This window comes from Suncus etruscus, chromosome 11 (genome assembly GCF_024139225.1).
Source record: "Suncus etruscus isolate mSunEtr1 chromosome 11, mSunEtr1.pri.cur, whole genome shotgun sequence".
NCBI classification, from domain to species: domain Eukaryota; kingdom Metazoa; phylum Chordata; class Mammalia; order Eulipotyphla; family Soricidae; genus Suncus; species Suncus etruscus.
Genome location: NC_064858.1, coordinates 22,712,818 through 22,737,321, shown reverse-complemented (window position 1 = coordinate 22,737,321; position 24,504 = coordinate 22,712,818). Strand labels below are relative to the sequence as shown.

The 24,504-nt window shown below is 44.9% G+C and overlaps 1 protein-coding gene across 1 annotated transcript in view; it reads right to left on the bottom strand.

Moving 5' to 3' along the window:
- Positions 1–9,267: 9,267 nt before the first annotated feature.
- ITPR2 (inositol 1,4,5-trisphosphate receptor type 2) overlaps positions 9,268–24,504 on the bottom strand; it is a 458,186-nt gene continuing 442,949 nt past the window's right edge. The window contains 2 exon segments of the mRNA XM_049783873.1: positions 9,268–9,609; positions 10,200–10,361. Of these exon segments, the coding sequence (XP_049639830.1) occupies positions 9,520–9,609; positions 10,200–10,361 (252 nt within the window). The 3' untranslated portion in view covers positions 9,268–9,519.

Genomic DNA, 24,504 nt, shown 5'->3' with positions numbered 1-24,504 from the left:
GTTTCCCCACTGTTCTTGGCATTTAGTGGGTTGTTATGATGAAGTTTCAGGTTGTTTAAGAAAGTGATCTATTGAGTTGGTTGTATAAAAGATGGCTAGAAGTATATCTTCTTTAGAGGTTATTTTCCTAAATATGCAAGATTATGTAGGTATTGCCATTGGTTTGTTCAACTGAGTTTTGAGTCGTATATTTTCTAAGGAAAAGAAGTTCTAAGTGCAATCTGCCTGGAAATAACTGATATAAATTGAAATGCCTTTACAGGAACGTGCTAGTGCATCTGCGCATTTCCAAGAGGAGCTATAATGGGAGGGACCAGAGAATCCCTCTCTTTATAGACAACCCTGAGATGGAACAAGAGTCAACAGGGAGATCAAAACAAATGGTAGGATGCAGAAAAGGCTTGGGGAAGACTCTGGAGGTGACACTAGCTGTGTTTGCTGGGAGAAACCTGAGAGCCCCTCTCTCTGCAGACAAACCTGAGATGGGACAAGAAACAGCAGGGAGATCATGACTGATGGAGGGACACAGATGCAGCTTGGGGACAGTTTCCCATCTTTTGAAACACCCTTCATAATTGACTTCTTGACTTCTCATAATTATTTATTTTTTGTTCTTATTTTTATTTTTTCTTATCTTTTTTTTTAAAAAAATATTGGTGAGGGGCCGGGAAGGTGGCACTAAAGGTAAGGTAGACACCTTGCAAGCGCTAGCATAGGACGGACCGCGGTTTGTGTCCCATATGGTCCCCACAAGCCAGGGGCGATTTCTGAGCCCATAGCCAGGAGTAATCCCTGAGCGTCAAATGGGTGTGGCCCAAAAACCAAAAAAAAAAAAAAATTATTGGTGAGAGAGTACTTCTTTTGCTAGATTTTTTTCTGAAGACATAGCCTTGATAATCATATTAGTCTCTTTCTCTCGCTCTCATTTAAACTTTAAAAAACTTTTTTGGTTTGGGGCTATACCCAGCTGTGCTCAGGGGTTACTCCTGACTCTGCACTCAGAAATCACTCCTGGTAGGCTTGGAGTACCACATACAATGCCAGGGATTGAACTTGGGTCAACAGCTTGCAAGGTAAGCACCCTATCTGCTTTATTATCACACTTGTCATTCTCTACTCTCATTTTATTCCTTTGGGTTCACTGAGAGATGTCTTATAATTCCAGTCTTTTTTCTCTAGCCCTAATTCTCATGGACTCCAGATCAATGCATTCAACCATCTAACAGCTATTTTTTGTCTATACTTTAAGTTTTAAAAGGCAAAAGATTTATATGATCTGAAGAGAAACCAGAGTATGTCTTAAGTTTTAAAAACTGAAAATTGAACACATCCAAGAATAAACTCATATCGCATATACCCTCTTTTCCTTCAATCTCTAGTATTGCCTATCTCATGGATAGCCTCATTTTTTCCATCATGAAGACAAAATCTTGGGAATAATTCTAGGTCCTCATCATCTTACTCTTGACCTTGCTCAACAGCTAGCTCAATAGCAACATCTTTGAAGCCTCTAATACCCAACCCTATTTCTATCTTGGTGCCTAATTTTTGAGCTAAAATGTCCATCATCTCTTGCTTAAACTTCTGCAACATCCTTGAGTAATAAGCACTAGATAAAGCCATTGTAATAAGAAAGTATACCTATATAGAGGTAGTGATTATTTAAAATTTCAAAGTTTTCATTTTATTCAAGCCATTCATTTACTATGAATGGCTTTCTGTGCTGTTCTAGATTTCTGCTACTATATCTTTTGGAACTAAGCTTTACATTTTTCATAATTAAAATTTATCAGAATAGGTTTTTTTTTTTCATTGTTCCAGTTGGCTGGCATTTCTCTAGCTCTGATTCTCATGGATTGTCTTCCATGGTGCTTTTCTTCCCAACTTTTTGTCATATCCACATTATAGTATTTTTTTTTTTATTCCAGATTGAAATAAATGTTAGTTAGGAGAAGGCCAGGATCTAAGAACAGATCAAGGGTAATCTCACACTTTCATCTCAGATTAGGTAAACTAGTTCAAAATTGTTCATTTGCACAAATCTTTGTAGAAGGCCTTGGCCTACAGGAAAAATATCATGAACTTTTCTTAAATATCTTGTAGAAAGAATTATAAAAACTATAGTTATATTTATGAGATTCACTTCAAGTCTAGTGACCTATAAAAATTAAAAATGTTTGTGCAAATTGGTTGGGAAAGACTTGCTGAACTAGATTCAACTTTCCATTTTAAAAATATTTTAGGATGGTGAGGCCGGAGAGATTGCACAGCGGTAAGGCATTTGCCTTAGATGCAGAATGATAGTGGTTCAAATCCCGGCATCCCATATGGTCCCCCAAGTCTGCCAGGAGCGATTTCCGAGCATAGAGCCAGGAGTGCTGCCAAAAAAAAAAAAATTCTTTTAGGATGGAAAAATGACACTAATTAAGGTACTGGCCTTACACATAGCTCTGGTACCATATTGGTCCCCTGAGAACTGCCATGGTGATCCCTGAGCATGACAGGGTTTGCCCCCCCACACCAAAAAAAAAAATTAAATAATTCTTAAATTAAAAGCAACAGAGAATAAAATATAGTCTCTTTAAAGGGGGGAAATTGTATGAGCTTAAAAGCAAAGTACAACGAATTCCGTGGTATGTTCTGTATAAACCTCTTATATCGTTAGTAGTGCATATGTCTGTATTAAAATGTTAACTTCCTTTACAAATTCCTCAGATTTCATAACATTTCACCTTATGGCCCAGTCACTTTATTTTTTTTTAATTTTGGGGACACACCCAGCAGTGCTCAGGGGTTACTCTTGGCAGTTATTAACCACTTATTCCTGGGTTTCTCAGGAATCACTACTGGCAGACTCAGAGGACCATATGGGATATCTGGGATAGAGATAGAATCCCAGTCAACTGTGTGCAAGGCAAACTCCTTATCCACTGTTCTATCACTCTGAACCCGAGTCACATTTTATAAATGACTCAAATTACTAAAGATTGGACTGAGATCAATTTTTTAATCATATTGCTTTGATGACTATTTTGCCCACCTAGATTTCTCTTTCGTTTGTATTTTTCTCAGATTAATAAATCCCAAGATTTGTCTCTTTGGGTCAGTTTTTTTGGCATGTCCTAAGGATGTCTGATAAATTAGTAAGACTTGCTGGATCATGTAGTAATACATGATCACACCCCAATATTTAATAACAACTGAAAAATTGGGTGGGGGTAATTTCTCATTAATGCCACGTCTGTTGTATCTCGCTAGTGTCAAAGTTCTCCAGGGCAGTTTTTTGTTTTGTTTTGTTTTGTTTCAAAGAGGAGGCTATAGGATTTCTTGTACTTGTTCTTGTACTTTTCTGATTCAAGTGAGAGGTAAGACTTGGAAGTCCTATAGACTTTGGGCCACCTCAGCTGTACATTGATTGCACTCACAGTACATTGGTTAGAATGAGCCAAGTCTCTGCTCAGCTACAAGGCACTGGCCAGTGTGTCTTCTGAGAAGAATGTGAGGGAACATGGCTGTGGCTATACAAATGCCCAATTCTTCAGAGTGGTTTTGTCAGCATAGCTCAGCATAACTACGTGTCCCAGAATCCTCTTCTTTTTTAGGATCATAAACTCCTATGAACCACAGGAGGTATTTCCTTTCATGAAGAAAATAATCCAACACTAATACAATCTTACTGTTCCATACGTGTACAGGTGATCTATCATGTCCATCATGAGTGACTGGACCCCTCTGCTGTTATTTAAGACAACTCCCACCTTTCCCACAACATGTATCAGGGCTGTTTCCATTAGTAACGGAAAGACTTGCTTTTTACCTTTCTAATCTACAAATGACTTGGGAGTGGTATTTTCATGGGATGGGAATGGCGGAAGTAAACCATCTGCCATTCTATTGGGTGGAAGTAGGTGGTAGGAGGGCCCTCAGCCAGTGCCTTTTTTTTCCCTCACTCATGGCAGAGGTGTAGGCAACCATCAGCCACAGCCATCCATTTCCATGGTGTGTGGAAAAAGACATCAACTGCTCTTTTGAGGTCACATGGGCTATACAGATGAGTAGCGAATTTTAGTTAGCAGGATGGGTTCCTGTCTGCTTAACCTCTTTCCTTTCTAGCTTTTCTTTCTGATGGCCAGCTCACTGACTTAGTGACCTCAGACCCATCGAGACAGACACAACCGACTAGCCTTCCATGGTGTTCTTCACAGCTCTCTGCCACAACGGCATACTCAGATTCCTAAAATAGATCGCTCACTCCATGTCCCCACCATGATTTTGCTTCCTTGATAAAACCCCAGCTGATAGCCATACATTAAAATTGTGTAGAAAGCCAGGTCACATTTTAAGGTATTGTGGCAAGAACTTTTGACAGTCCAACTGAGAAAAGCAGGGTCACAAAGCAGCATTTGATCCACATTGAAAGAGAAGGTACAGCTGGGGGTGGACAGAAGGGAGATGCGATTGTCCAAAGTGGAGACAATGATGAAAACAAAACTCAAAGCTCAGTTGTTAGAACAGGGAGCGGCTTCAAAAGCTTTTCTCCTGCAAACAGCTTCTAGGGGAGGGGAGCTTTGAAAGGATGCCCTGCAGCAGACTGTGGAGGAAACTGGCTCTTGGGGGAAGAAACTCAGCCTGGAGCTGACTTTACCCCCCAAGAAATCAGAACTCAAAGAAACAGGCTAATCTAGGGGAAAGGTCGCACTGAATTCATAAAACACAGAATTTTCTGTTAAATTGAGCTTTATCGATTTCAACAATGAATCTCTGTTCCTCTGAATGTTTCACCTGCATAGAGTTTGGCTTGCGTTTCTTTGTTAGCTTGGGCCCCCTCTGAGTGATGAGCCTGTGCTACTCTGTCCCAAAGGGGCACCACTGGGGAGGCCCTGCTCCCCTAGATTGCTGGCTGCGGTTGGGCTCAAAGACTTCCTCAAAACCCCGCGGTTGATAGCCCACGCGGGTGACTCTCGGACAGTCCAGCACATCCACAAGTGCCCTCTACCCTGGAGCAGAAACACAGTGACGAGGTTCTCCCTCCAACCTTTCCTCTGATTTCTGAACCAAAGTAACTCTTTGCCTCATGCCTACAATGAACTATGCCCTCCTCACTCTCTGAGAAATGCCCACAGAGGCAAAGATGCTAGCCCAGGTTTGCCTGTGGCATTGATGGCTCCTGATCTCAGGTGTCCCATGACTGGCATCAACTTCAAGGGACAAAGGCATTGGTATTAAGGACTGAGAGATCCTGAGGATGGCCAGGGTCTGCTGAGCCATGCAGGGTACCAGGAACCATGGCATGTATCAGGAAGCATTCGTTGGTCAGCTGAGGCACCTGACCAGCTCCCAGAGAGGCTGAATCATCAGTGTGGGCTGCTCACTTAATGTTTGGACTCTCAGTCTTGTTTTATGAAATAGCAAGAGGGGCTGGAGCAGTGGCGCAGGGCGTAAAGGTGTCTGCCTTGTGCATGCTAGACTAGGACGGACTGTGGTTCGATCCCCCGGCGTCCCATTTGGTCCCCCAAACCAGGAGTGATTCCTGAGCACCTAGCCAGTAGTAACCCCTGAGCATCACCAGGTGTGGCCCAAAAACCAAATAAATAAATAAATTAATTAAATTAAATAGCAAGAATGATTTCCTGGATAGGTAAGTGGGATAGTGATAGGATATCAAGAAAAGTACCGGGGCAGGATGTAATCCCAACTCTGTGGACTAACATAGGGCTATTTTGCAACTATTTCACCAAGTTCCCCCGACCCCCTATCCTGCTAGCTGAATCCTAGTCTCATGCGGTGGTCCTTTGTTACATAATTTTCACTTGTTCCCTCTTGGGGGCCACAGGAGAACATTACTTTAGGACCTGAATTTTCTTCTATCTGGAAGGGAAATTTCTCTTTTGTTCTCTCCAGAAGTAGTACTCTTCCTCAACAAAACTAGTTTCTCCATTGAAAGCAGCAAGTTACACAATTTCAATTTTATCAATAATCAACTTTCCTCCTCTGTCCTCACCCTGTGAAATCCAAACATCATAAGCAGGGGCAAATATCTCCTGGTGATCTGAGAAGCACTGGCCATGTTGTTTAATAAATTATTCATTCTTGAACATTTTGGTTGAGATTTGTGTTGAGGTTTCTCTAGTTTCATGAGTGTTTTTGCTCTTCTGTTTGGTTTGTTTCTACAAGGGACAATTTCGTCAACAGTTTTTATCAGTCAGTGAATGAGTGAATGATTTCCCAAATCTGGGCCAGGGCATTGACTTCGCATTGACTTCCAGAGGCTCCTTCTCCTCCCCACACCTCTCACTGAAGCCTTGCTTTGAGAGAGAGAGAGAGAGAGAGCCTGCTCCTTCCCATGGGGCGGTTTGGTTGGCTCTCTCTCTCCTGTCTGTCCCTACAATCTCTCCCATTTTCACCTGTCTCCTGGGCTGTAGTGGGTCTGTGGGTCAGCATTGGCCAAGTTGTCCTGATCCATCACACATGGCCTGGTTCTAGACATGCTTCCACTCTCCCTCTATCTAGGATCGCTCAGATCACTCTTAGATAATTAGATCTTTGTGCATTAAACTTGAGTGCAGGCCCTTTTGTTTACCCAGACAGTGCTCACTGCTTTCCAGCTTAGAGAGATTTTTACCTTTCCTTGCTGACTCCCAGATCTGTTTACCCTTCCAGTCTGGCGGTGGCCTGTTCATCTGTAATCAAATGGCAGAACTCAAGGACCAGCAGAGACAGCTGAGATTATAGTAATAAAATTTAGTGAGTTTTTTTGAAGGGCCAATGACCTTCCTGATGGTAGTGCCAGTTCCTTCAAAATCACATCCTTATCACCTACAGAAAAATTTTCATGTGCAAGGAATTGAAATCTTTTCTAAACTAACAGTTTTAGAGAGGTTAAAAAAAGATAAAATTTAAACACAATACATTTCATTTATTAGTATTTTAGTATTATGGGATACAAATGTTTTTCATCTAAAGTGATATTTTAATTTTGTAAAAATACTTGCATTTAACTCTTGAGCCTCAGGATGTATCTGGTAGGAGAAAAATTATATTCAGCAGAAACTGATATTTTTAAACCAATATGGATTTTAATAACTAAATAGGAAAAAAATTTCCCTTCACATCAAAAACACCAATGATTGTATTCACTGTAACATCACTATTTAAATATGAGGGTGTTAACTGACACCTTGATCAAATATTCCAGTTGCATTAAGACGTACATAGTATAAATTTATATCAAATGCCAAGTTTCCTATTATGTCTCCATCAGGAACTAGACAGCCTGCAAAGTGTCCAGTTTTCGCTTGCTTATTTTTCTTTTTCTTTATACTCCTTAAGTATCTAGAAAGTAGAGAGAAATACTGGGCTGGAAACGTTTCCATCATGATTAAACTGGAGTCCCTTTACCCATATCTGGGAATTACTTCTTGGAAGGAGCTTTGTTGTGAATTTGGAACTGCACATGGCAGAGGGAGGCGATTCCTGAGTGTTTTGGCCATGGTTTGTTCTCTGAATGGAGCTATTACCCAGGCTCATTGGGGATGGCCCACCTCTCCATGTTAGGCTCTATACATTCATTTTCTCTCTTTCTACATTGGTAGTTTTTGGGCCACACACATGGGGGAACTTCTGACTCTGGGCTCAGGAACCCTGTGTGATGCTGGGGATGGACACCTACGAGTACCTTATTTTGTCCTATTCCTCCAACCTTTCTCCAGTGAATATATTCAAAGTTGTGCTTTCCTTCTAATACTGACAATGGCCTTCATGGTCTTGTATTTAAAGAAATATTTGCCCTTGGTCTGCTTGATGATGGTCAAATTCTTAATATCAAATAGTGATCCGAAATTTTAATAAGGAAACTGGCTGATTAAATGCCAGTGAAATTTTCTGTACATCTCTTGAATGCCTATTAGTTCAGTGCTCCATGCTGTGACATATCCCAATTTCTCAACATTTTGGGGTCATGGTTTTTTGACCATTATTTCTCAGGAAAAATAGAACCCTGGCAGAGTGAAGAATTTTTAATCTGTGGAAATGAAATGGGGTTCCCCAGCAGACTCCCAGAAACAGTTGTGCTCTGGGCTTTAGCATTTTGATCCAAGTATGTGGAGGATGGGATTAGGCACTTTACTTTACACCTAAACCTTGGCTTGCTAATTTAGGAGCCAATAGTTTAAACTCTGTAAGAACTATCCAGAAGCTTTAAAATTGGTTACAGCAAAGGTTTTAAAATCCTATCTGTGCTTTAACCAGTAATGGTCATGACTAGAGATTTGAAGACCCAGGAGGTATTTCTTTGCTCCTGAGGGTAGAGGTCAAAATGCAAAGGGCAGAGGTCACAGGGGTGACATGACAGTACCTCTTCTCCTGACATGTGACATCTCCTGCTATCTCATGATCCACTTGCTTGCAACACCCTGTCTACTGTGGAAGAACAATCAAATCACGGGATAGTGTAGATGCTCTTTTCTTTCCATGAGCTTTGGTCGCATAACAAGAGGACCATTTGGAGAAGAGAGTCTCCCTACAATTTTCACTGATGTAAAATAAGCAGTTGAAATATTGCATTTTGTTGAGGCATCAATTTCTTCTTTATCCCTGCCCCCAACTCTAGAAACAGGATAAAAACCACCCAGTTCTTTCAGCCACGCAAACATAAATCAAAGAGTTTCTATGCATGTTTATAAAAGGCACCTTTCCCTCCCTGGTTTCTCACACCAGTGTCACCTTTCTGCATTGTCCGTTATAATTTTCAGTATATTTTATTCGCATACATGCATGTGTCCTTAGAACATTCTATCCCAAGGCTTGCTGTCTGCTTGGTCTTGTTGACGTCATTGAAAACCTTAATCTGAACAGCACTTGGAACCTGTTTTTGACAAATTACATGGGACTCTGCGTGGCCAGAGCTTCTGGGAATGTGGAGGCAAGTCCCTCCTCCAGGCATTCTCCTTAGTCTCCCTGCACTCCAAAGTGATCCTTTATGTAGCTGTAAATCCACTCTATCGCTTGCCACCAACAAGAAAACTGTCCTGGGACAGCAACCATTTATTTGGAAGTCCCAAAGTATTTTCCTTTGCATCTCTCACTTTCTAATTTTCTTTCCTAAATCTCAGCCACCAGGAGCAAGCCCCTCCGGTGCCATGTAAGACCTAGAGTGCCATGATTCAAAGAAAGAAATTCCAGCTAGCATGGAAATGTAATTGCCCGAATCAGTGTTGAGGTCCACTGTTCCGCCTGATACCCTACCTGCCCCCGCCCCCACCCCACCCCTTCCTGCTGGTCCTTCCAGCCCTTTCCAGCTGGGGCCTTCCTGCATTCTTGGAAAGGCTGGACATGTGCTTCTCAGTTGCTGCATTTCAAACTGGGGCTTCTGGGCCGGGGAAAAACAGTTGGAAATTGTTCCCTCCGAGCTCAGGCACCCGACGCCTTGGCGCTCAGTTGTTTTGAAGTTTTCAACAATAGGCACTGTTCACTCGGGCTCCGCTCTGCATTCGGGGCGGGCGGGCGGTCACTGCTCCGGGCTCAGTGTGGCGGTGGCACGTGATGGTTCACATGGTGTGGGTTGGATCCCAGAAAGCCCAGCCGCTGCTTATTCTTCCTTTGTTCTGTCATCTGGGGGCCAACAGAGAGGAGAGGGCTGAGCTGTTTTCCTGCTGCCTGCCCCATGGGAGCAAAGAGCTCCCCACACCTGCCATCGATGGAGCCCTTGACTATGGCAGAAGCTGGATTTGTCAGGATAGGGAAGGCACTAAGGAGCACAGAAAGCCAGCAAGCAGGCAGCGTGGCCTATTCTTGCAGCTGGATTGCACACTGGGGGGCTGACCTGCACACGGGGGCACTGACCCCTACATAGGGAGGGTGGGTGGACTGATCCTCACACAGGGGTTGCTGCTTGGAGCTTCCTCACACTGACAATAGCTCACGGGAAGGGGCAGTTACAGCACAGTGCTAGTGGGAACTAATGAGGAGCTGCTTTGGCAGGGCTTAGTAATTGCTTCAAAGATAGAAATGGGCTCTTGGAGCCAACAGCACTTGGAGAGCCAGGAAACCTCTGCTCGGCAGAGGAGGCTGCAGCCAGGTAGGGTTCTGATAGGGATGTAGCGTGGCCTTCCACCTTGGAACTCAGGTTGTGTCCTCAGTCTTGCCCTGAAAGTCTCTCTGGACCCCACTGTGCCACCCAGCCAGCTCCACAGGGCACTGACCTGCTCCTTCAGCTCTGCCAGCTGCCCGGACAGCTGTTTCACGAGGCTCATGGTACACTCAAGCTTCTCCTGTAGGCTCCGAATCTCGTTCTGCTCACTGTCTCCCTCGCCGCTCACCAGGGACATGGCTCTCATCCGAGGAAACCAGTCCAAGTTCTTCTCCTAAAAGCACAGAAGATGGGGAGGTCACTTCCATAACAGTCTCTGCACCCACAAAATCACAGAGAGGGAACTGTTGCTTCTGCCTGGGCCGGGGAGGACATATGAAGTGGAGATGGACATTGGCCTCTGGAGCTAAGGGAGATCTTAAATGTCCAACAAACTCGTGCTGGATTCTTGGGGGTGCTGAGATTTTGTGGGAGGCAGTCCCCCTGCATGGGGACTAAGAGTACAGGGTGGTTTGGGATGGTCACTGGCAGGCTTCTGTCCTGCCACTTCTGCAGAGGGGTCACCTCCCAATTCCACAAGGCATCCCAGCAGTGCAGCACCTGAGGAAGGGTGAAGTCTGGGCCACAACTGTGCCGATGGGATATTTGTGACTGCAGGCGAAGGTCACAGTCAGACTTCCCCTTAGGAATGGATGTGAGTCTGAGTGTGTCTATGAATATATGTGAATGTGTGTATGAATTTGAGTATGTGAAAGAATGTGTGGTCTATGAATGAAGATGAGTCTATGTGAATATTTGTGGGTCTATGGGTGTGAGAGTGAATGTGTGTCAACAGCCGCCAACTACTGTGTTCATAAGAACAGTGGCTTGCTGTGAGGACAGTGAGGGGCTGCTTACGGACTCAGGCTGGACTGTCCAAAGGGCCTACTTTCTTCGGACCCTGTGGAAACACCAGCACTGTCTTATTAGTGTCATTCAGCACCAAGGCCACAATTGCTAGTGTAGCAATGTCTGCCCTTAGTGGTGCCCTGGTACTAGCTGTGAGTTGAATCAAACCCCACAGGGTCATTTTTATGCCCCCCCCCCCACCTAGGGCAGATGGTTCTCTAGGCAAAGATGCTGCCTGCCAGGGGCCTAGAGAAAGGCTGAAGGAGGAGGGTGTTTCTGGAATGGGCATCCAATAATTGAGGTTCAGGAACTCTGGGCGGGAGGCAGAGACAGTTCTGTGATAAGCACTGATTCATTAGGCACAAGCCTGCTTAGTGCATGCTCTCTCCCTTATCCCACTCCCTCCTTTTCTCTTTCACCAGTCATATCTAGAACAGGATAGACTGTTTCTAAGGGAACAAACAGAGCCTCACCAGTGGATGTTTAGCCGGAACCTGACCCACCCCTGACCGCCCGCGTTGTAGGCTGTTGGCCAGATAGCGGAATGTGGTCAGAGTGGAAAACAAAATCTGAGATTCTGGGGGAACTCGGGGGATGAAATCCCCAGTTTGAGTTAAAATATCACGGGGATCTGGGGACTCTTGGTTAGGGGTGCAGAGTCATATTTGGGAGAAAGATAGTTTTTTAGAGGACACACAACAGCAACAAAGTGCTTAATGCACCAGAATAATGGACAGAAAAGGTGGAATGAGGCTTTCCTTTCATGTATTTGACATGCTGTAAGAAACCAGAGAATGGGCACAGACCCACTTCGGGTGTCCCCAGGGGGTCAGGACAGGGCAGGGATGGGCAATGCCGGAAAGTGCAGGACTTTTTCCACAGATGGGGGGATCTCCCACAGGTGGGGTGTATGGCCAGGTTACAGGAGCTCTGGAAGAGAAATGGTGACCTCAGATTGTGGCCAACCAGGGTGACACATGGAAATGGAGGCGAGGATGGGAAAACAGTGGCAACTGCATTTCCAAAAGCTACAAGGCAGAGTGTCTGATGTGGGTTCTGAGGGGAGCAGGATTGCCCTGGTGGACCCGGCTGGCACTTCCATCTGGGAGTCCAGCTCTCCTGCCGTTAAGGGACTCTGGTCTCCCTGTGTATCTCTGGGACTTTCCCTGCCTGCCATATCCTTTCCTTGTCCCACTGAGTTGGCTCCAGGAGGTGAGTGTAGGATTCTGGGGCCCAGGTGGGGGTGTAGCAGACAGTCAAGGCAGATCTACCCCAGGAGCCTCACCATCCATCAGCCTGGCTGGTCTCTGAACTCCTTTCTGTGGTCCTCTCACCTTTCTCTTGGTGCTCTAGCTTCTCATTCCTTTCTTTTCTCTTTCCTGACATTTTTCATTTCTCCCTTCCTCTTCTCATCATTCGGTTCCTTTCCTGAACTTGGGGAAGAGGTTTGAGCCACATCCAGTAATGCTCAGGGATTACTCCTGGCTCTGGGCTCAGGGCTCACTTCTGGAGGTGCTGCATTCAAGGCAAATACTTAAGGCCTATCCATTCTCTCCAGCTCCCATTTTCTCAAGTTTTAAGAAACCCAAGTAGAAAAAAGTTCAAATTGATTGCTCTCCTTGCCTTGTTTTGAATACAGTCCTTTAATAATAATTCCTCACAACTGATGTTTCTTCAGAACTAGTGCAACAACACCCTTCTCTCAAAATCAACCTCCCCAGTCAGCTGATCTGTTTGAATAAGCTGCACCATGTTTTATCATTGAGTGACTCCCAGTTCAGCCCCTGAAAGCTCCTCTCTGTTCAAATAGCATTATAGGGGCACTGTGGAAGCTAGGCTTGAACAGGATGAGAGGAGAGTGAAGTCCAGATTCGAGTGGACACTGGACAGTGACTGCCTGAAGCCTCCACTTCCATTTCCTCCTGGGCCCACTTGGAATTGACCTGCCATCTAACAAAGCAGCCTGATTTATGACACGTCAGTCGTCTTGTGGTGAGACACATGACCGGCACATCCCCACGCCGACCCTGGTTAGCCAATATGAAATCATTTCCTTATTTCACCGGGAATAAAAATATTTGGTCAATATATTTGGCAATCTAGAATCAGGGCTTCTGAGGCCACACTGGCTGGTCCCACGCACTCGGAGAGAATCAACGCAAGCTTCTGGCATTTTCTAAGTGGTAAAGCCCAGAGGTTCCAGGTGGGGAGGCACACAGCTGGCTCCTAAAGGAGTAACATTGATCTTTCTGGAAGGCAGGGGGATAGAGGAAGCAGAAACATCGTCCAGTCCTTCCGGCAGCTTATTTAATGTTCTAGCTACTCAATAGGGGTTGGGTTGTCAGTGTAAGTGAAGCCCAGCTGTTCTTTCTTTCTCACAGTCTCCATTTGTGAGGAAGAGGCGTTGAGATGCAGAGGAGAGAACGGATGGTCGGTCAGTCAGGAGCCGAGTCAGCTGTGACCTAGCAAAGAGACTGCAGAGCTCCCGCTTCCTCCTCACAAGAGCCGGATGCCAGCTGGGGTCATGGCTTCCCTGGCTCATTCCTCTCACAGCCCCTTTTCCTCCCAAGAAGCGCCATCTGGATGCGCCCTGTGAGAAACATGTAAACTCACAACCCAGTTGATTTCTACTTAGTTTCTGGTCATTTTCTTTCAGAGGGCTAAGGCTGTAGCTCCCATATTCAGTTTCACACCCCAGCAGGGGTCAGGATCTGGGTGAAGGAGAAGCAACACCCCTAGGAGGGCTATCCCTGTTTCAGGGAAAGATATGGAAGTCAAAAAGCCCAGAGAAGCTTCACCCTTGCCCTGTGAGCAAAGGGAACTTGACACAGGCTGAAGATCAATTCCCCTTGCTGTCTTTCACAGATGCCCATCAGGTTTAGGTGTTCTTTGGTGTAGAATAAAAATTCACGGGTGGACTGCCCCAGGCACTGTTTCTAACTCCTTAGGCGAATGGGTCTGAGGAAGCAGGTTAGCAGCAGAGAAATAATACCAAGCCAGTCAGGAAAGGATGAAAATGGCATTCATGGTCTTATACCTCATGATCCCTCAGCCCCAGCCAAAAGCCAGAACTCCTTTATTCAAACCAATTCCCCATACCAGGAGGGGTAAGGTCAAGTAAGACAAAGTAACTATCCAGTGGGCTTTTACATATCAAAGGAAGAGGTTTAGAGAAAGGAGAAGTTGGGGGAACACCTTTATTTAGGGTTTTAGCTAGTCTCACCTTACACAGTTTAAGTCATATACCAAGACTGTGGCAGATGTCCTGGTGGCCCTGGAATCCTGCTGTCTATGTTATACTGTCTGCACTGAGTATGGCTGGCAAGCTCAGCAGTGGCCATTTCTTATTAGCATCTGACCTTCAGAGTTCTCAAAGCATCATCCTTGGAGTTCTTCCATCTAACCTAAATCCTTTTTTCCTTGTTGTCTCCTTAGGTTTTTTTTTGGGGGGGGGGGTGGGATAAGGGGAGAGGGACACTAGCTGTACTCATCTTCTGGCTCTATGCTCAAGGATCATTCCTGGGAACAATCTGTAGTGCCAGGCATTGAAACCTGGTTAGCCCCATGCAAGGCAAGCACTTTCCTGGCAGTCTTCTAAATTCTACCCACACAGAAGAAACAATGCTGAAGCTCACAGCATGTCACTTCTGGGTCCATACTGTGCATATCAACTGGGGGCTGATCACAAATGATCATTTCTGGCTGCACCCCAGACCTGCAGACCAGAAATGCAGAGGATGAGGTTGGCCTGCTTCCTTCTCAGGAATCTGTACCACTATTCTCATACGCATCATATTAGGGACCATCACTGGAGGCACTGCAAGCTCTGGGCCTGAGTTCCCTATCATAGATCATGGGGTGAGACTTCAGTCAGGATCCAGTGACCCCAGACAGGAGACTCAGCTGATCCACTGCTTAAATAGGGGCATGTTAGAGTGTGCATAAAATACTCGTGAGATCCATGCAGAGATGAAGTTCTGCTTGGGATGGGCCTGTCAGAACTAGGGCCTCACCAAGTTTCAATGAATTTGGGATTATTGTTTATGGGCCATTGGCCATGGATTAGGAGGGAAGACTCCCCGACTGTTCATGTAGCTGCTGCAAATGTCCACCTGCTTATGCAGCGAGACTGCAGCAGGAAGGATTCTGAGGCATTCCTTACTAGGAAGCCGTAAGCATTTTGGGTCACTTGTAAATTGTGCAGAAAGATGCATTTGGACATACTTCACATGTAAGTGGTCCCTCTCTATCTCCCATTTCATTATTTCTGTATTTTCCTTTTTAAAGAGAATGGGTGCTGTTATATAATAACCTAACTGTTGTCCTTGATTCTCATTTTGTAGAAAATAGAGAAAAGCACCATTTCCCTCTCTGAATCTGTATTACTCACATTACTCACTTCTCTGTGTGTGAATTATTCTGACATAAATATTAATGACAGGTAGGGTGTTTGCCTTGCACATGGCTGGTACAATTTAATTTCCAGCATCCCATATCACTAAGCACATCCAGTAGTAATTACTGAGTCAAGAGCAAGTAGTGAGACCAGAGCACTGCCAAGTGTGACCCCCAAATAAAAACAATGAAAACTATCTCATCAAAAGGCCTGTCCTTGAGGGAGACATGGGGTGCTGGCCCAACATGGTCCAACCATAGCTTTAAGTTTCAAATTAGAACAAGACAATGTACCACATGGAATTGAGGAAATCACCCAACCCTTGTCCTTAACACAAGGGAGTGAATATTTCTCCAGAGACCCTTTGAGGCGAGCAATACGTGAACTTAAACTTGGGTCGAGTTCAGGCGGCACACTCATTCACCCCGTTAGTGCTGAGTCACACAAACCACATGACTCAGGTCCAAATTGGCTAGTTCTAGGACAGGTAGTATTCATTGAGACCTGCAGACCAACCCAGATCAGGGTTAATGGGAATGTTCAGAGGCTACCCAGGACAGCACAGGTTCAGGATGGACTCACCCATCTCCCCAGTAGGCACCAACTCCCCTATGGTGTCAGAGTCTATAGCACAACTCTGCTCTGTGGTTGTTCCTCAATCTCTGGGCACTGCACAGCAGGAAGGGGTTGGCATGTGCCTACCCAGTGGATGTCAGGCCCACGGAGGTGTAGGCAAGAACACATGGGCACATGTCTGATGCCCTGTGACAGCCTCTGCCAGTGGCAATTCTAGCATCGGGCATCCTGGAGCATCTTTCTAGCCAACAGCCTTGGAGAGTTGGTGGGTCAGACTCTTACAGCTCCCCACCAAGAGAGGTTATGTATACCATAGCCTATACTTGTCCAATTTCTGATATACAAATTCCTGATGTCTCACCCAGTGATGGGGGATTCTTTTTCTGTATGAACAACTCTTTGGAGGTACCTGAGGGCAGCTAATCTGGGTGTGGAGCAGTGGGACCATCCCTAGGGTAGACAGTAATGGGCCTTTCAGTGCAGTGCAGCCTCTGACACTCAAATACTTCTGACCTCAGCTTCCTCCACGGCTATGTGTACTCCTGCTGTGAATGGCCTTCCTGGCCTGTCTTCCCAGCACCCTACTCTGGGCTCACTGTGGTAAAAAGGCAATATGGTCCTCACTCTGCTGGCCCTGAATCCCTGACCATGGTATCCCATGGAAATCTCATCTCACAGACCTTCTGGGTTTCGCTATGACTTTGCATTTGGTTACAGGGGCTGCTCCAAATCAGGACTCGACTGCGGTCAGCACATCCCAGCTCAGAACAACCCACATGGTTCTCAGTGGCCTGGCAGCCAGGATTTATGGGGCTTCAAAACTTTTCCCCAGTGGTAGAAATAGGAGTGTTTGCCAGCAGCAGCAGCTAGGCCTTCACAGTCTGGGGAGCTCTGTGTGTCCTCAGCTGAGCCCTCAGCTCCTGCTCTGTGCTCCTATGGCCCACGGCCAGCCAAGTGGAGGAGGTAGAGCGTGTGCTCTGTCTCTGTCTCTGTCTCTCTGTTAAGATTTTTCTTGACAATTCAAAGTTAAATAACTTTCTAAAAAGTGAATTCTTTAGATTTTTTTTTCTTGTTTTGGGACTATACCTAGTTGTATTCAGGGGTCACACCTAGTAGGGTTGGGAGCCATGTGTGGTGCTGGAGATCAACCTGGGGGGTCTGCTGCATGCAAGGCAGAGACTTATCCATTATTCTAGACCCTTATCTTCCCATTCCCTTATTTAGAATTTGAGAGGCTGTGACCAGCTGTCTCTTATTAAAATTGTGTTGGTGTAGCTGGAGCAATAGTACGGTGGGTCAGTCGCTTGTCTTGCAAGCAGATGATCTGGGTTCAATTCCCAGCATCCCATATGGTCCCCAAGCATCCCAGGAGCAATTACTAAATGCAGTGCCAGGAATAAGCCCTAAGCACCATTGGGTATGGTTCAAAACAAGCAAAACAAACAAAAAAAAAACTGTGTTGGAAGTGACAGATGTGTTAGAACCACACAATGTCTGTGTACAGTGGCTTAAGTGATTTGGTGACTGACATTGCAGGTGTCTGAGATCCTGTGACATTCCCTAGTAAGTCCTCTCCTACCTGGGGTAGCTTCCCTGGCCCAGTACAGCCAATCCATCCTTATCTCAGAGGTTTCCTTCTCTCCTGGGGAGAACCAGAAGCTCTCTCATTGTCCCCCAAGCATGCTATGCACAGGACTGACTAGAGATACTGTGAGCCATGTCCCAGGGCCACCCCAGGCCACAGTGAGGCAGCGATGACTTTGCCCCTGTTCTTGAACCCCCTGGACCCAAGTCCAGTCTGAGAGTAAGGGCCATGGTTGAGTCTTCCTGAGCCCATCAACCCTGACCATGCAGGATCCCTGCCTGGCTCAGAGCATGGCAGCAAGGAAAAGTGTCTTGGTGCACAGTTGCAGGCTGCAGAACTGTGGTGTTGAGGACACTCTGGTCCCCTAGAGCTGCCCAGGAACAGTTTACTGCTAACTTGAGCTTCCAGAGACATTGTCTTTATCATCAACATCAAATGTCTAGCATTAAACAAATGAAGATGTCCAGAAATTCAAAGCTATGATACTATGAATTTTAGGGGCATATACTCAGCTACCAAGCCTTCTGGAAAAAGGCCCATTTGAACATGGCGACTGTATTTGTGGGCATGATTTCAGCTACCAGAAGGAAAGAAGATAAGAGGGAGGGTACCCACACTCACTCACTCACTAAAAAAAACAAAAACAAAAAAATAAACCCTGATGAAATAGCCCAACAACTGGCATAATACCTGAAGTGTGATCAGATTTGTGTCCCTGCAGGGAATTGCAGAGGGTCAGTAATGAGGCAGAGTGCAGATGAGGCAGGAGCAATGAGTCTGGGTGATGGAGGTAGCAAGCATGGGAGACTGGCTTACCCCCTCCTCTTGAGATGGCCAGCTTTGTGGGCCAGTGTAACCATACTCTTTCATGGCTCAGTTTACATCTTGTTTGAGAAAGGAGGGAGTCTATGGAGCTGGCCTGGTTCAAACGTGCCCTCTATGGCTTTTTCATGCTCAAGGTCCCCTTCTATCCTAGCAAGCCCTGAGAAAGGCTCCCTTAGGGTCCCAAAGACACAGGAGGTCAGATCCTGACTGCAGAATTTTTACTGCCAGACCCTAGCAGTGGTCCTCAAACTACAGCCCATGGGCCACATATTGTATTTGTTCCCATTTTGTTTCTTCACTTCAAAATAAGATATATGCAGTGTGCATAGGAATTTGTTCATAGTTTTTGTTTTTACTATAGTCCAGCCTCCAATGGTCTGAGAAACAGTGAACTGGCCCCCTCTTTTAAAAGTTTGAGGACCATTGCCCGAAGATATATCTTCTAAGGTATGTCAGGAGGCTTGCAAAAAGCCTGTCCTATAGATGTTTCTCGAAAGGCTTGAAATCAGAACAGAAACTCGATTTGAAAGAGAAGAGAGCTGTGAAATGAAACCCAAGGTGGAAACGTTTTCTAAGTATTCATTTATCAATAGGAACAACCCCCAAGGGGCCTCTGCTATGGGGAAGAGGCAGTTGGCTGGAAGTCATTTGCCCAGACATTGGGCTTAATCTGAGGAAGAAAGAGCCATAAGACTTGTCAGTTAGAACAGAGAGTCCAGGTGTGTTGGCTTTGGCAACTTACCCTTTTCAATTCTTCTCTAAGTCAGGACTCAAGGTTCTGCCATCAAGACACTCTCCCCTTCTCTGTCACTTCCACCACAATTCAGAAATCCAGAGTGTGTCTTTTCCTATTTGGCAGATTTCCTCCAGCTGGAATTAAGCTTCTCCAGGGGATTGATCTTTGTTCTGTTTATAGTTGGTCCCCAGAGCCTAATCACCTGTCCAGTACCAAGTATGCACATTAAAGATAGCAATGGGTAAAGCCAAGGATGAGCTTTTGGAGTAAGACCTGCCAGATATGGTCCTAGCTCCTTTTTCCTAAAGCAGGCAGGCAGGCAGGAGTCATTTAGAGACTGCCCAGATCACAGGGTTCTGAGATGGAGTCCATGCATTGCATTATACAGTATACACAGCTCTGTCGAAGATGAGGTTGTAACCTGCATATCCCATATGCCAGTTGACTCCACAAAAACCAGTAAATCCTGCTACCAACTCCCTTCCTTTGCTCCAGTCCCTGCTTATGAGGCAGCCCTTTGATCAATCTCACTTTTCACAGTGGCTAACTGCCAGGCACCGTTAAGTTATAGATGCACAGACCTTCTGATTTAGTCAGATCTTTGCTTCTACTCTGATGCATGTGTTCTTACCCAGATTCATTTCTCATATCCAGGAACATCCAGCCTCTAAGCTGGTGAAGTTTTGTGTAGGACCCAGAACTTTGTCACCCAAGAGAGGGTCTGTCTAGGCCACTGTCCTGGGGGACCTGCTGGTGATCTATGGCCACCTGTTGGTTTCCCCATGTGGGGTAGCCCAGTTCATTCTCAGTTGATTCAGGATAAAGTGGTTTTTGTTTTTGCAAGGTAAGATTACACACAGCTGACCTGGGTTCAATTTCCATCACCTCAAGGACCATCTAAAATGACCACTGAGCACAGTGCCAGGAGTAAGTCCAGAGGACTATGGGGTGTGGTTGAAAAAGCCAAGTTGTACTCATTCTCAAATATTTTTAGAAGAACATAAAGCAATTAGCCTTGAGTAAAATGAAGGGATTGGGCTGATTGAAATACTATCAGAGATGAGACCCAATCCTATAAATGCCCAAACAATAAAAAATTATGGAAAATGCATAATAAAAGAAATTACCACAGTTAAAAATATTGTTATGTAATATAATTTGAGATTGTAGTTTTGAGCACTGTTGAGGCTCATTGGCATCACCGTGACTGGACTAGAGCACAAAAGCAAAGCTTTTTTTCAGGATTTACTAACATGGCTCAATTACTCACTCTCAGAAATCAGAGGGCTTACATGGCTGCACACAGAAGACTGAGGGAAGCAGGTGAAGGATGCCACTAAGAAAAAGTGAAGTAGGAAGTCTTAGAAACCCCTCAGCATCAATCTTAAATAGAGGAGGCCCAAGTACATGCCAGACACGCTAGCATTCCACAGATGCTCCTGCAACTTGAGTCAAACAAACCATGAAACTGTTGTTCTTATATTTATTGCTATTACTTTGCATCGGTCTAGTGTACTATCAATATTGAAGCCCTAGGAGCTTGACGAATTGCATTGCTCTGTTATACAGGACATTCTTGAAACTTTAAATTGCTCATCCTTATTGTTTATACATCTCCTGCTCTGTATCCTCCAATGTGTGCACTGAGTTGTGTACTTATTTTAGTTTTGGGCCACACCAGGTGATGCTCAGGGGTTACTCCTGGCTCTGTGCTCAGAAATCTCTCCTAGCTTGGGGGACCATATGGGACACCAGGGACTGAACTAAGGTCTGTCCTGGGTCAGCCACGTGCAAGGCAAATGCCCTAATGTTGTGCCACGGCGCTGACCCCAGAACAAAATGTTTTAATTAAAAGGTAAACTGGTCATTTGAAGGGGGCTAAAACAGTTATCTCTTTGGGCTTTATTTTTTGGGGCCACACACAGCTATGCTTAGGATTTACTCCTGACTCTGCACTTAGGGATCACTATTGGTGGTGCTTGAGAGAATATCAGGGTGCTGGAGATGAAACCTGTGTCAGCTGCATGAAGGTATATATTATACTCTTTCTCCAATCCTAGGATTCTTCCTAAAAAATTTGCCTGAAATAATAAGACTTGCTAAGATGTTTCAACAGAGCAGAGGTGGGTGCCAGACACAAGAGAGGGCCAGGCTTTCTCAGCACAGTCCATGGTGGTCACGCCAAAGGCTGTCCTGACCAGCATCCTTGGGGAAGATGGCATTATTCTTCTACTTTGACTAACTTGTCAAGTTTAAATTGCCAAATTCAAATTTAAGTTAATAGATTACATGGTTTTAAACTAAAGAATAACAATATCACTCAGGAAATCTTGAGAAAGATACAAGAGAACTCTATTTTAATCACTAAAAACCCTCTTCTGCTTGCTGACAAATGTTTGGTGATTGTATAACAAACATTATTTTCCTATGCCAGTTGGTCCCTTCTTTCTTTTGCCTTAGACACTGCCCTGTGATGTATAAATTGTAGCTTTTGTCAGCTTTGTGGTCTGATGCCAGCAACAGGAGGGGAAGACAAAGAAATGAAACTAAATTGCAAACCAGTAAGAAACCAGCTTTAAGTACAATTTCAAATGTGGCTGCCCTGTGAACTGAGCCTTTGCAACCTTTCCTTTGAGCTAGTTTTGGTCTGGAACTGAGAAGTTCATTGACTGTCGATCTTATATAAGGGGTCTCAGATTGCGCTTCTATTTTTCATGAGCAGGAGCATCTTTATCAGAAATCATCAAACCACAGTCTATTCCTGGTTCTGCCTTTGAGATAATAGACAGGGGCCAGGAGAGAGAATATAGTTAGTATGTGGGACTATTGAGCAAGTGCCCCCCCCCAAACCCTCAGCACCAATGGGTGGGCTGTTGCGGTGTAGCATCAGGGTGGTCTGGGTGGGGCCTGGCACTGAGGTCCAGCAACACCACATCCTAAGGCCCTCATTTTGTTCTGCTGGCCCAACTGGCCAAGTCATTGGGAGTAGCCTTTGGGCCATGGGGCAGCATTTGAAAGGCCAAAACAAACAAAAGAAATAACAGACATTCCTGGGTGGCTGCTGAAATGACTAAAGGACAGTCTACAGAGTCTTCTGTATTATTGTCTCATGGTTTCCTTTTGAAAGACAGGAAGGGCTCCTGAGCACCAACCATATGTGCCCCAACCCCCCCCCCCCCAACAAAACAAAAAGAAAACCCAAGTGAATGAAAGCTTTCAGAGGAGAATTGCTGCCAGAAGCCTCTTTCTCTATTCCTTCTCAGTGCAGAGGCAGGCAGCTGGGTCCCACAGAGCTGAGCATGCACCTTGTTTCAATGCTGCCTTTTGAGGAAGGACAATCCAGACAAGTCACGAAGTAGTCACTCACTTGTAGAAAGGCACCTATGTTGGCAGTTTCGAGAACTATCAGAAAAGAAAAGCAACACGCTGATTGTGGTGATAGTGGAAGGATGTCAGGACAGAAAAAGCCGAGGCTGACAATCCTCCATCTGCTCTCTGAGCCAAGAAAGGTGGAAGGTGAGGACATTTCCTGAAGGCCTCAGAGGCTGATTCCAAGTCATGACTTTCCTGTAATTTCTAAGCAATACTATAGTTCACTGAAGTCTGTAGAATGACTGTGGAAGCTTCTATTATACACAGATTGCATGTCCCTGATTTATTATATATAAATAATTTGGGGCCATACCCAGCAGTGCTTAGGGCTTACTCCTGGTTCTGCACTCAAGGGTCCTGGTTGTCCTAGGGGAACTATATGGGGAGCAGAGAACTGAACTCAGGTTAATTGTACTGTACTATCTCTCCAGCCCCATGTCACCAATTTAAATCCTCAGGCAAATTTATATATAAATATATATATATATATATATCAGAAGACCCTTTGAGGCAACAACTTAAAATTCTAAATTAGAATTGGGGGAGATACTGAAATAGTTCTTATAAGAAATATCTCTAGGCCATTTAAATTAAACAAAATGGCTCCTTTCTCATATACATTTTAACCCTCTTCTCCACAAACTTGTTCAATAAATACCCCATGACACCAGCATTTTACCCTTTTCCCCATGGATACAATTTGCCAATCTGCTTGGTTGCTATCTTCACAGCTCACCTTACTTCTACATGTCCTATATCGTCTCCTATATTAAATCTGATGCAAACTTAGCTTCTATCACAGTCATAAGATTTAACAGAGCAGGTTCACAAATGAATTAAAAAAATCTGACAAGAACTTATAATGCAGGGTTCATAATGCATATGGAAAAGTATGGGACAGTGAGTCATATAATGACAAGAAATCTGTCGAGAGAACCAAAGCAAGACATAAAACCTGGAAAAAATAAGAATGAGCAGTAGGAACAGAAACATCTATGCTGGGAACTCACTGTGTTTCTATGATCTGAGTCAATTAAACTGTCCTTTGTCTGCTCCAACTTCAAAGTGAAACACATTTTGTGGTTACTGCTGGACTAGTTCAGATGAATCTTGCCTGCTGCCAGTTGGGGAAACTGCATCCGCATACTTGATCTGACCCACACTTCTCCCTGTTCCTGTCTGATTCTCCCACAGGCCCCGTCTCTCTCTAAAGATAGGAAGTCAGTCCTATTCCTTCTCAGCTCACACTGGACTAAACAAAGAGAAAGAGCCAATAGGGATGTCCGACAGGGCTTGCTGATAAATCTGATGCGACCTCCGCTCTTTCCCTTGTCCAGACCAAACTTGGTGGCCTAACCATAACCAAGTCACCCTGCTTCCCGTGAGTTCGTGTTCTGCAAAGCTCATTTAGATACCACTGTAGGTTCACTTGGCAAACCCTTATATGGAACACTATTTTGCATCCTGGCTGGTAGAGGATCCTCCCAATGGTTGGCTCCAGACTGTCCAGACTTGTGGTTTTGATTATAAAATCATAGACTAGTAAGAGCTTGAAGTGGCTTTCTTGACACATTCAATTCAACCCTGTTGTTTTTCAGAAAGTAAAGTGAGAAGTGTCTAAGCACTTTGGCAGAGCTCTGTCTCTTCCTTTTCTGTGGGTCCTCAAGCCCATGCTAGCACTGCTGGATTCTGAAGTCAGAAATGCCACTGGAACAGGGATTAACTATAGCATAACAGGTATTGAGAAGGGGTGAGTTTCTCAGTGCCAAAGGTCTTCAAACCCAGTTTAAGTGTTTCAGCAAATCATATTGGTTGGTTTCTGTGTTTTTCTTTTGAACAGAGCAGGCCACTGAGGCAGAGCAGGTAAGTGACCTGCTTCAGTGGCAGCTACTTTGGGACATGGAATGCAACGTGACTCCTCTAGCTATCCATGGTCAACTTGCTCTCATTTGTCTTGCTTGAAAGTGAAGTCACTAATGATTTATCATTACTTATCTCTCATTCCTTTGTGATACACGCAGTGACCCATTCATCCAGCA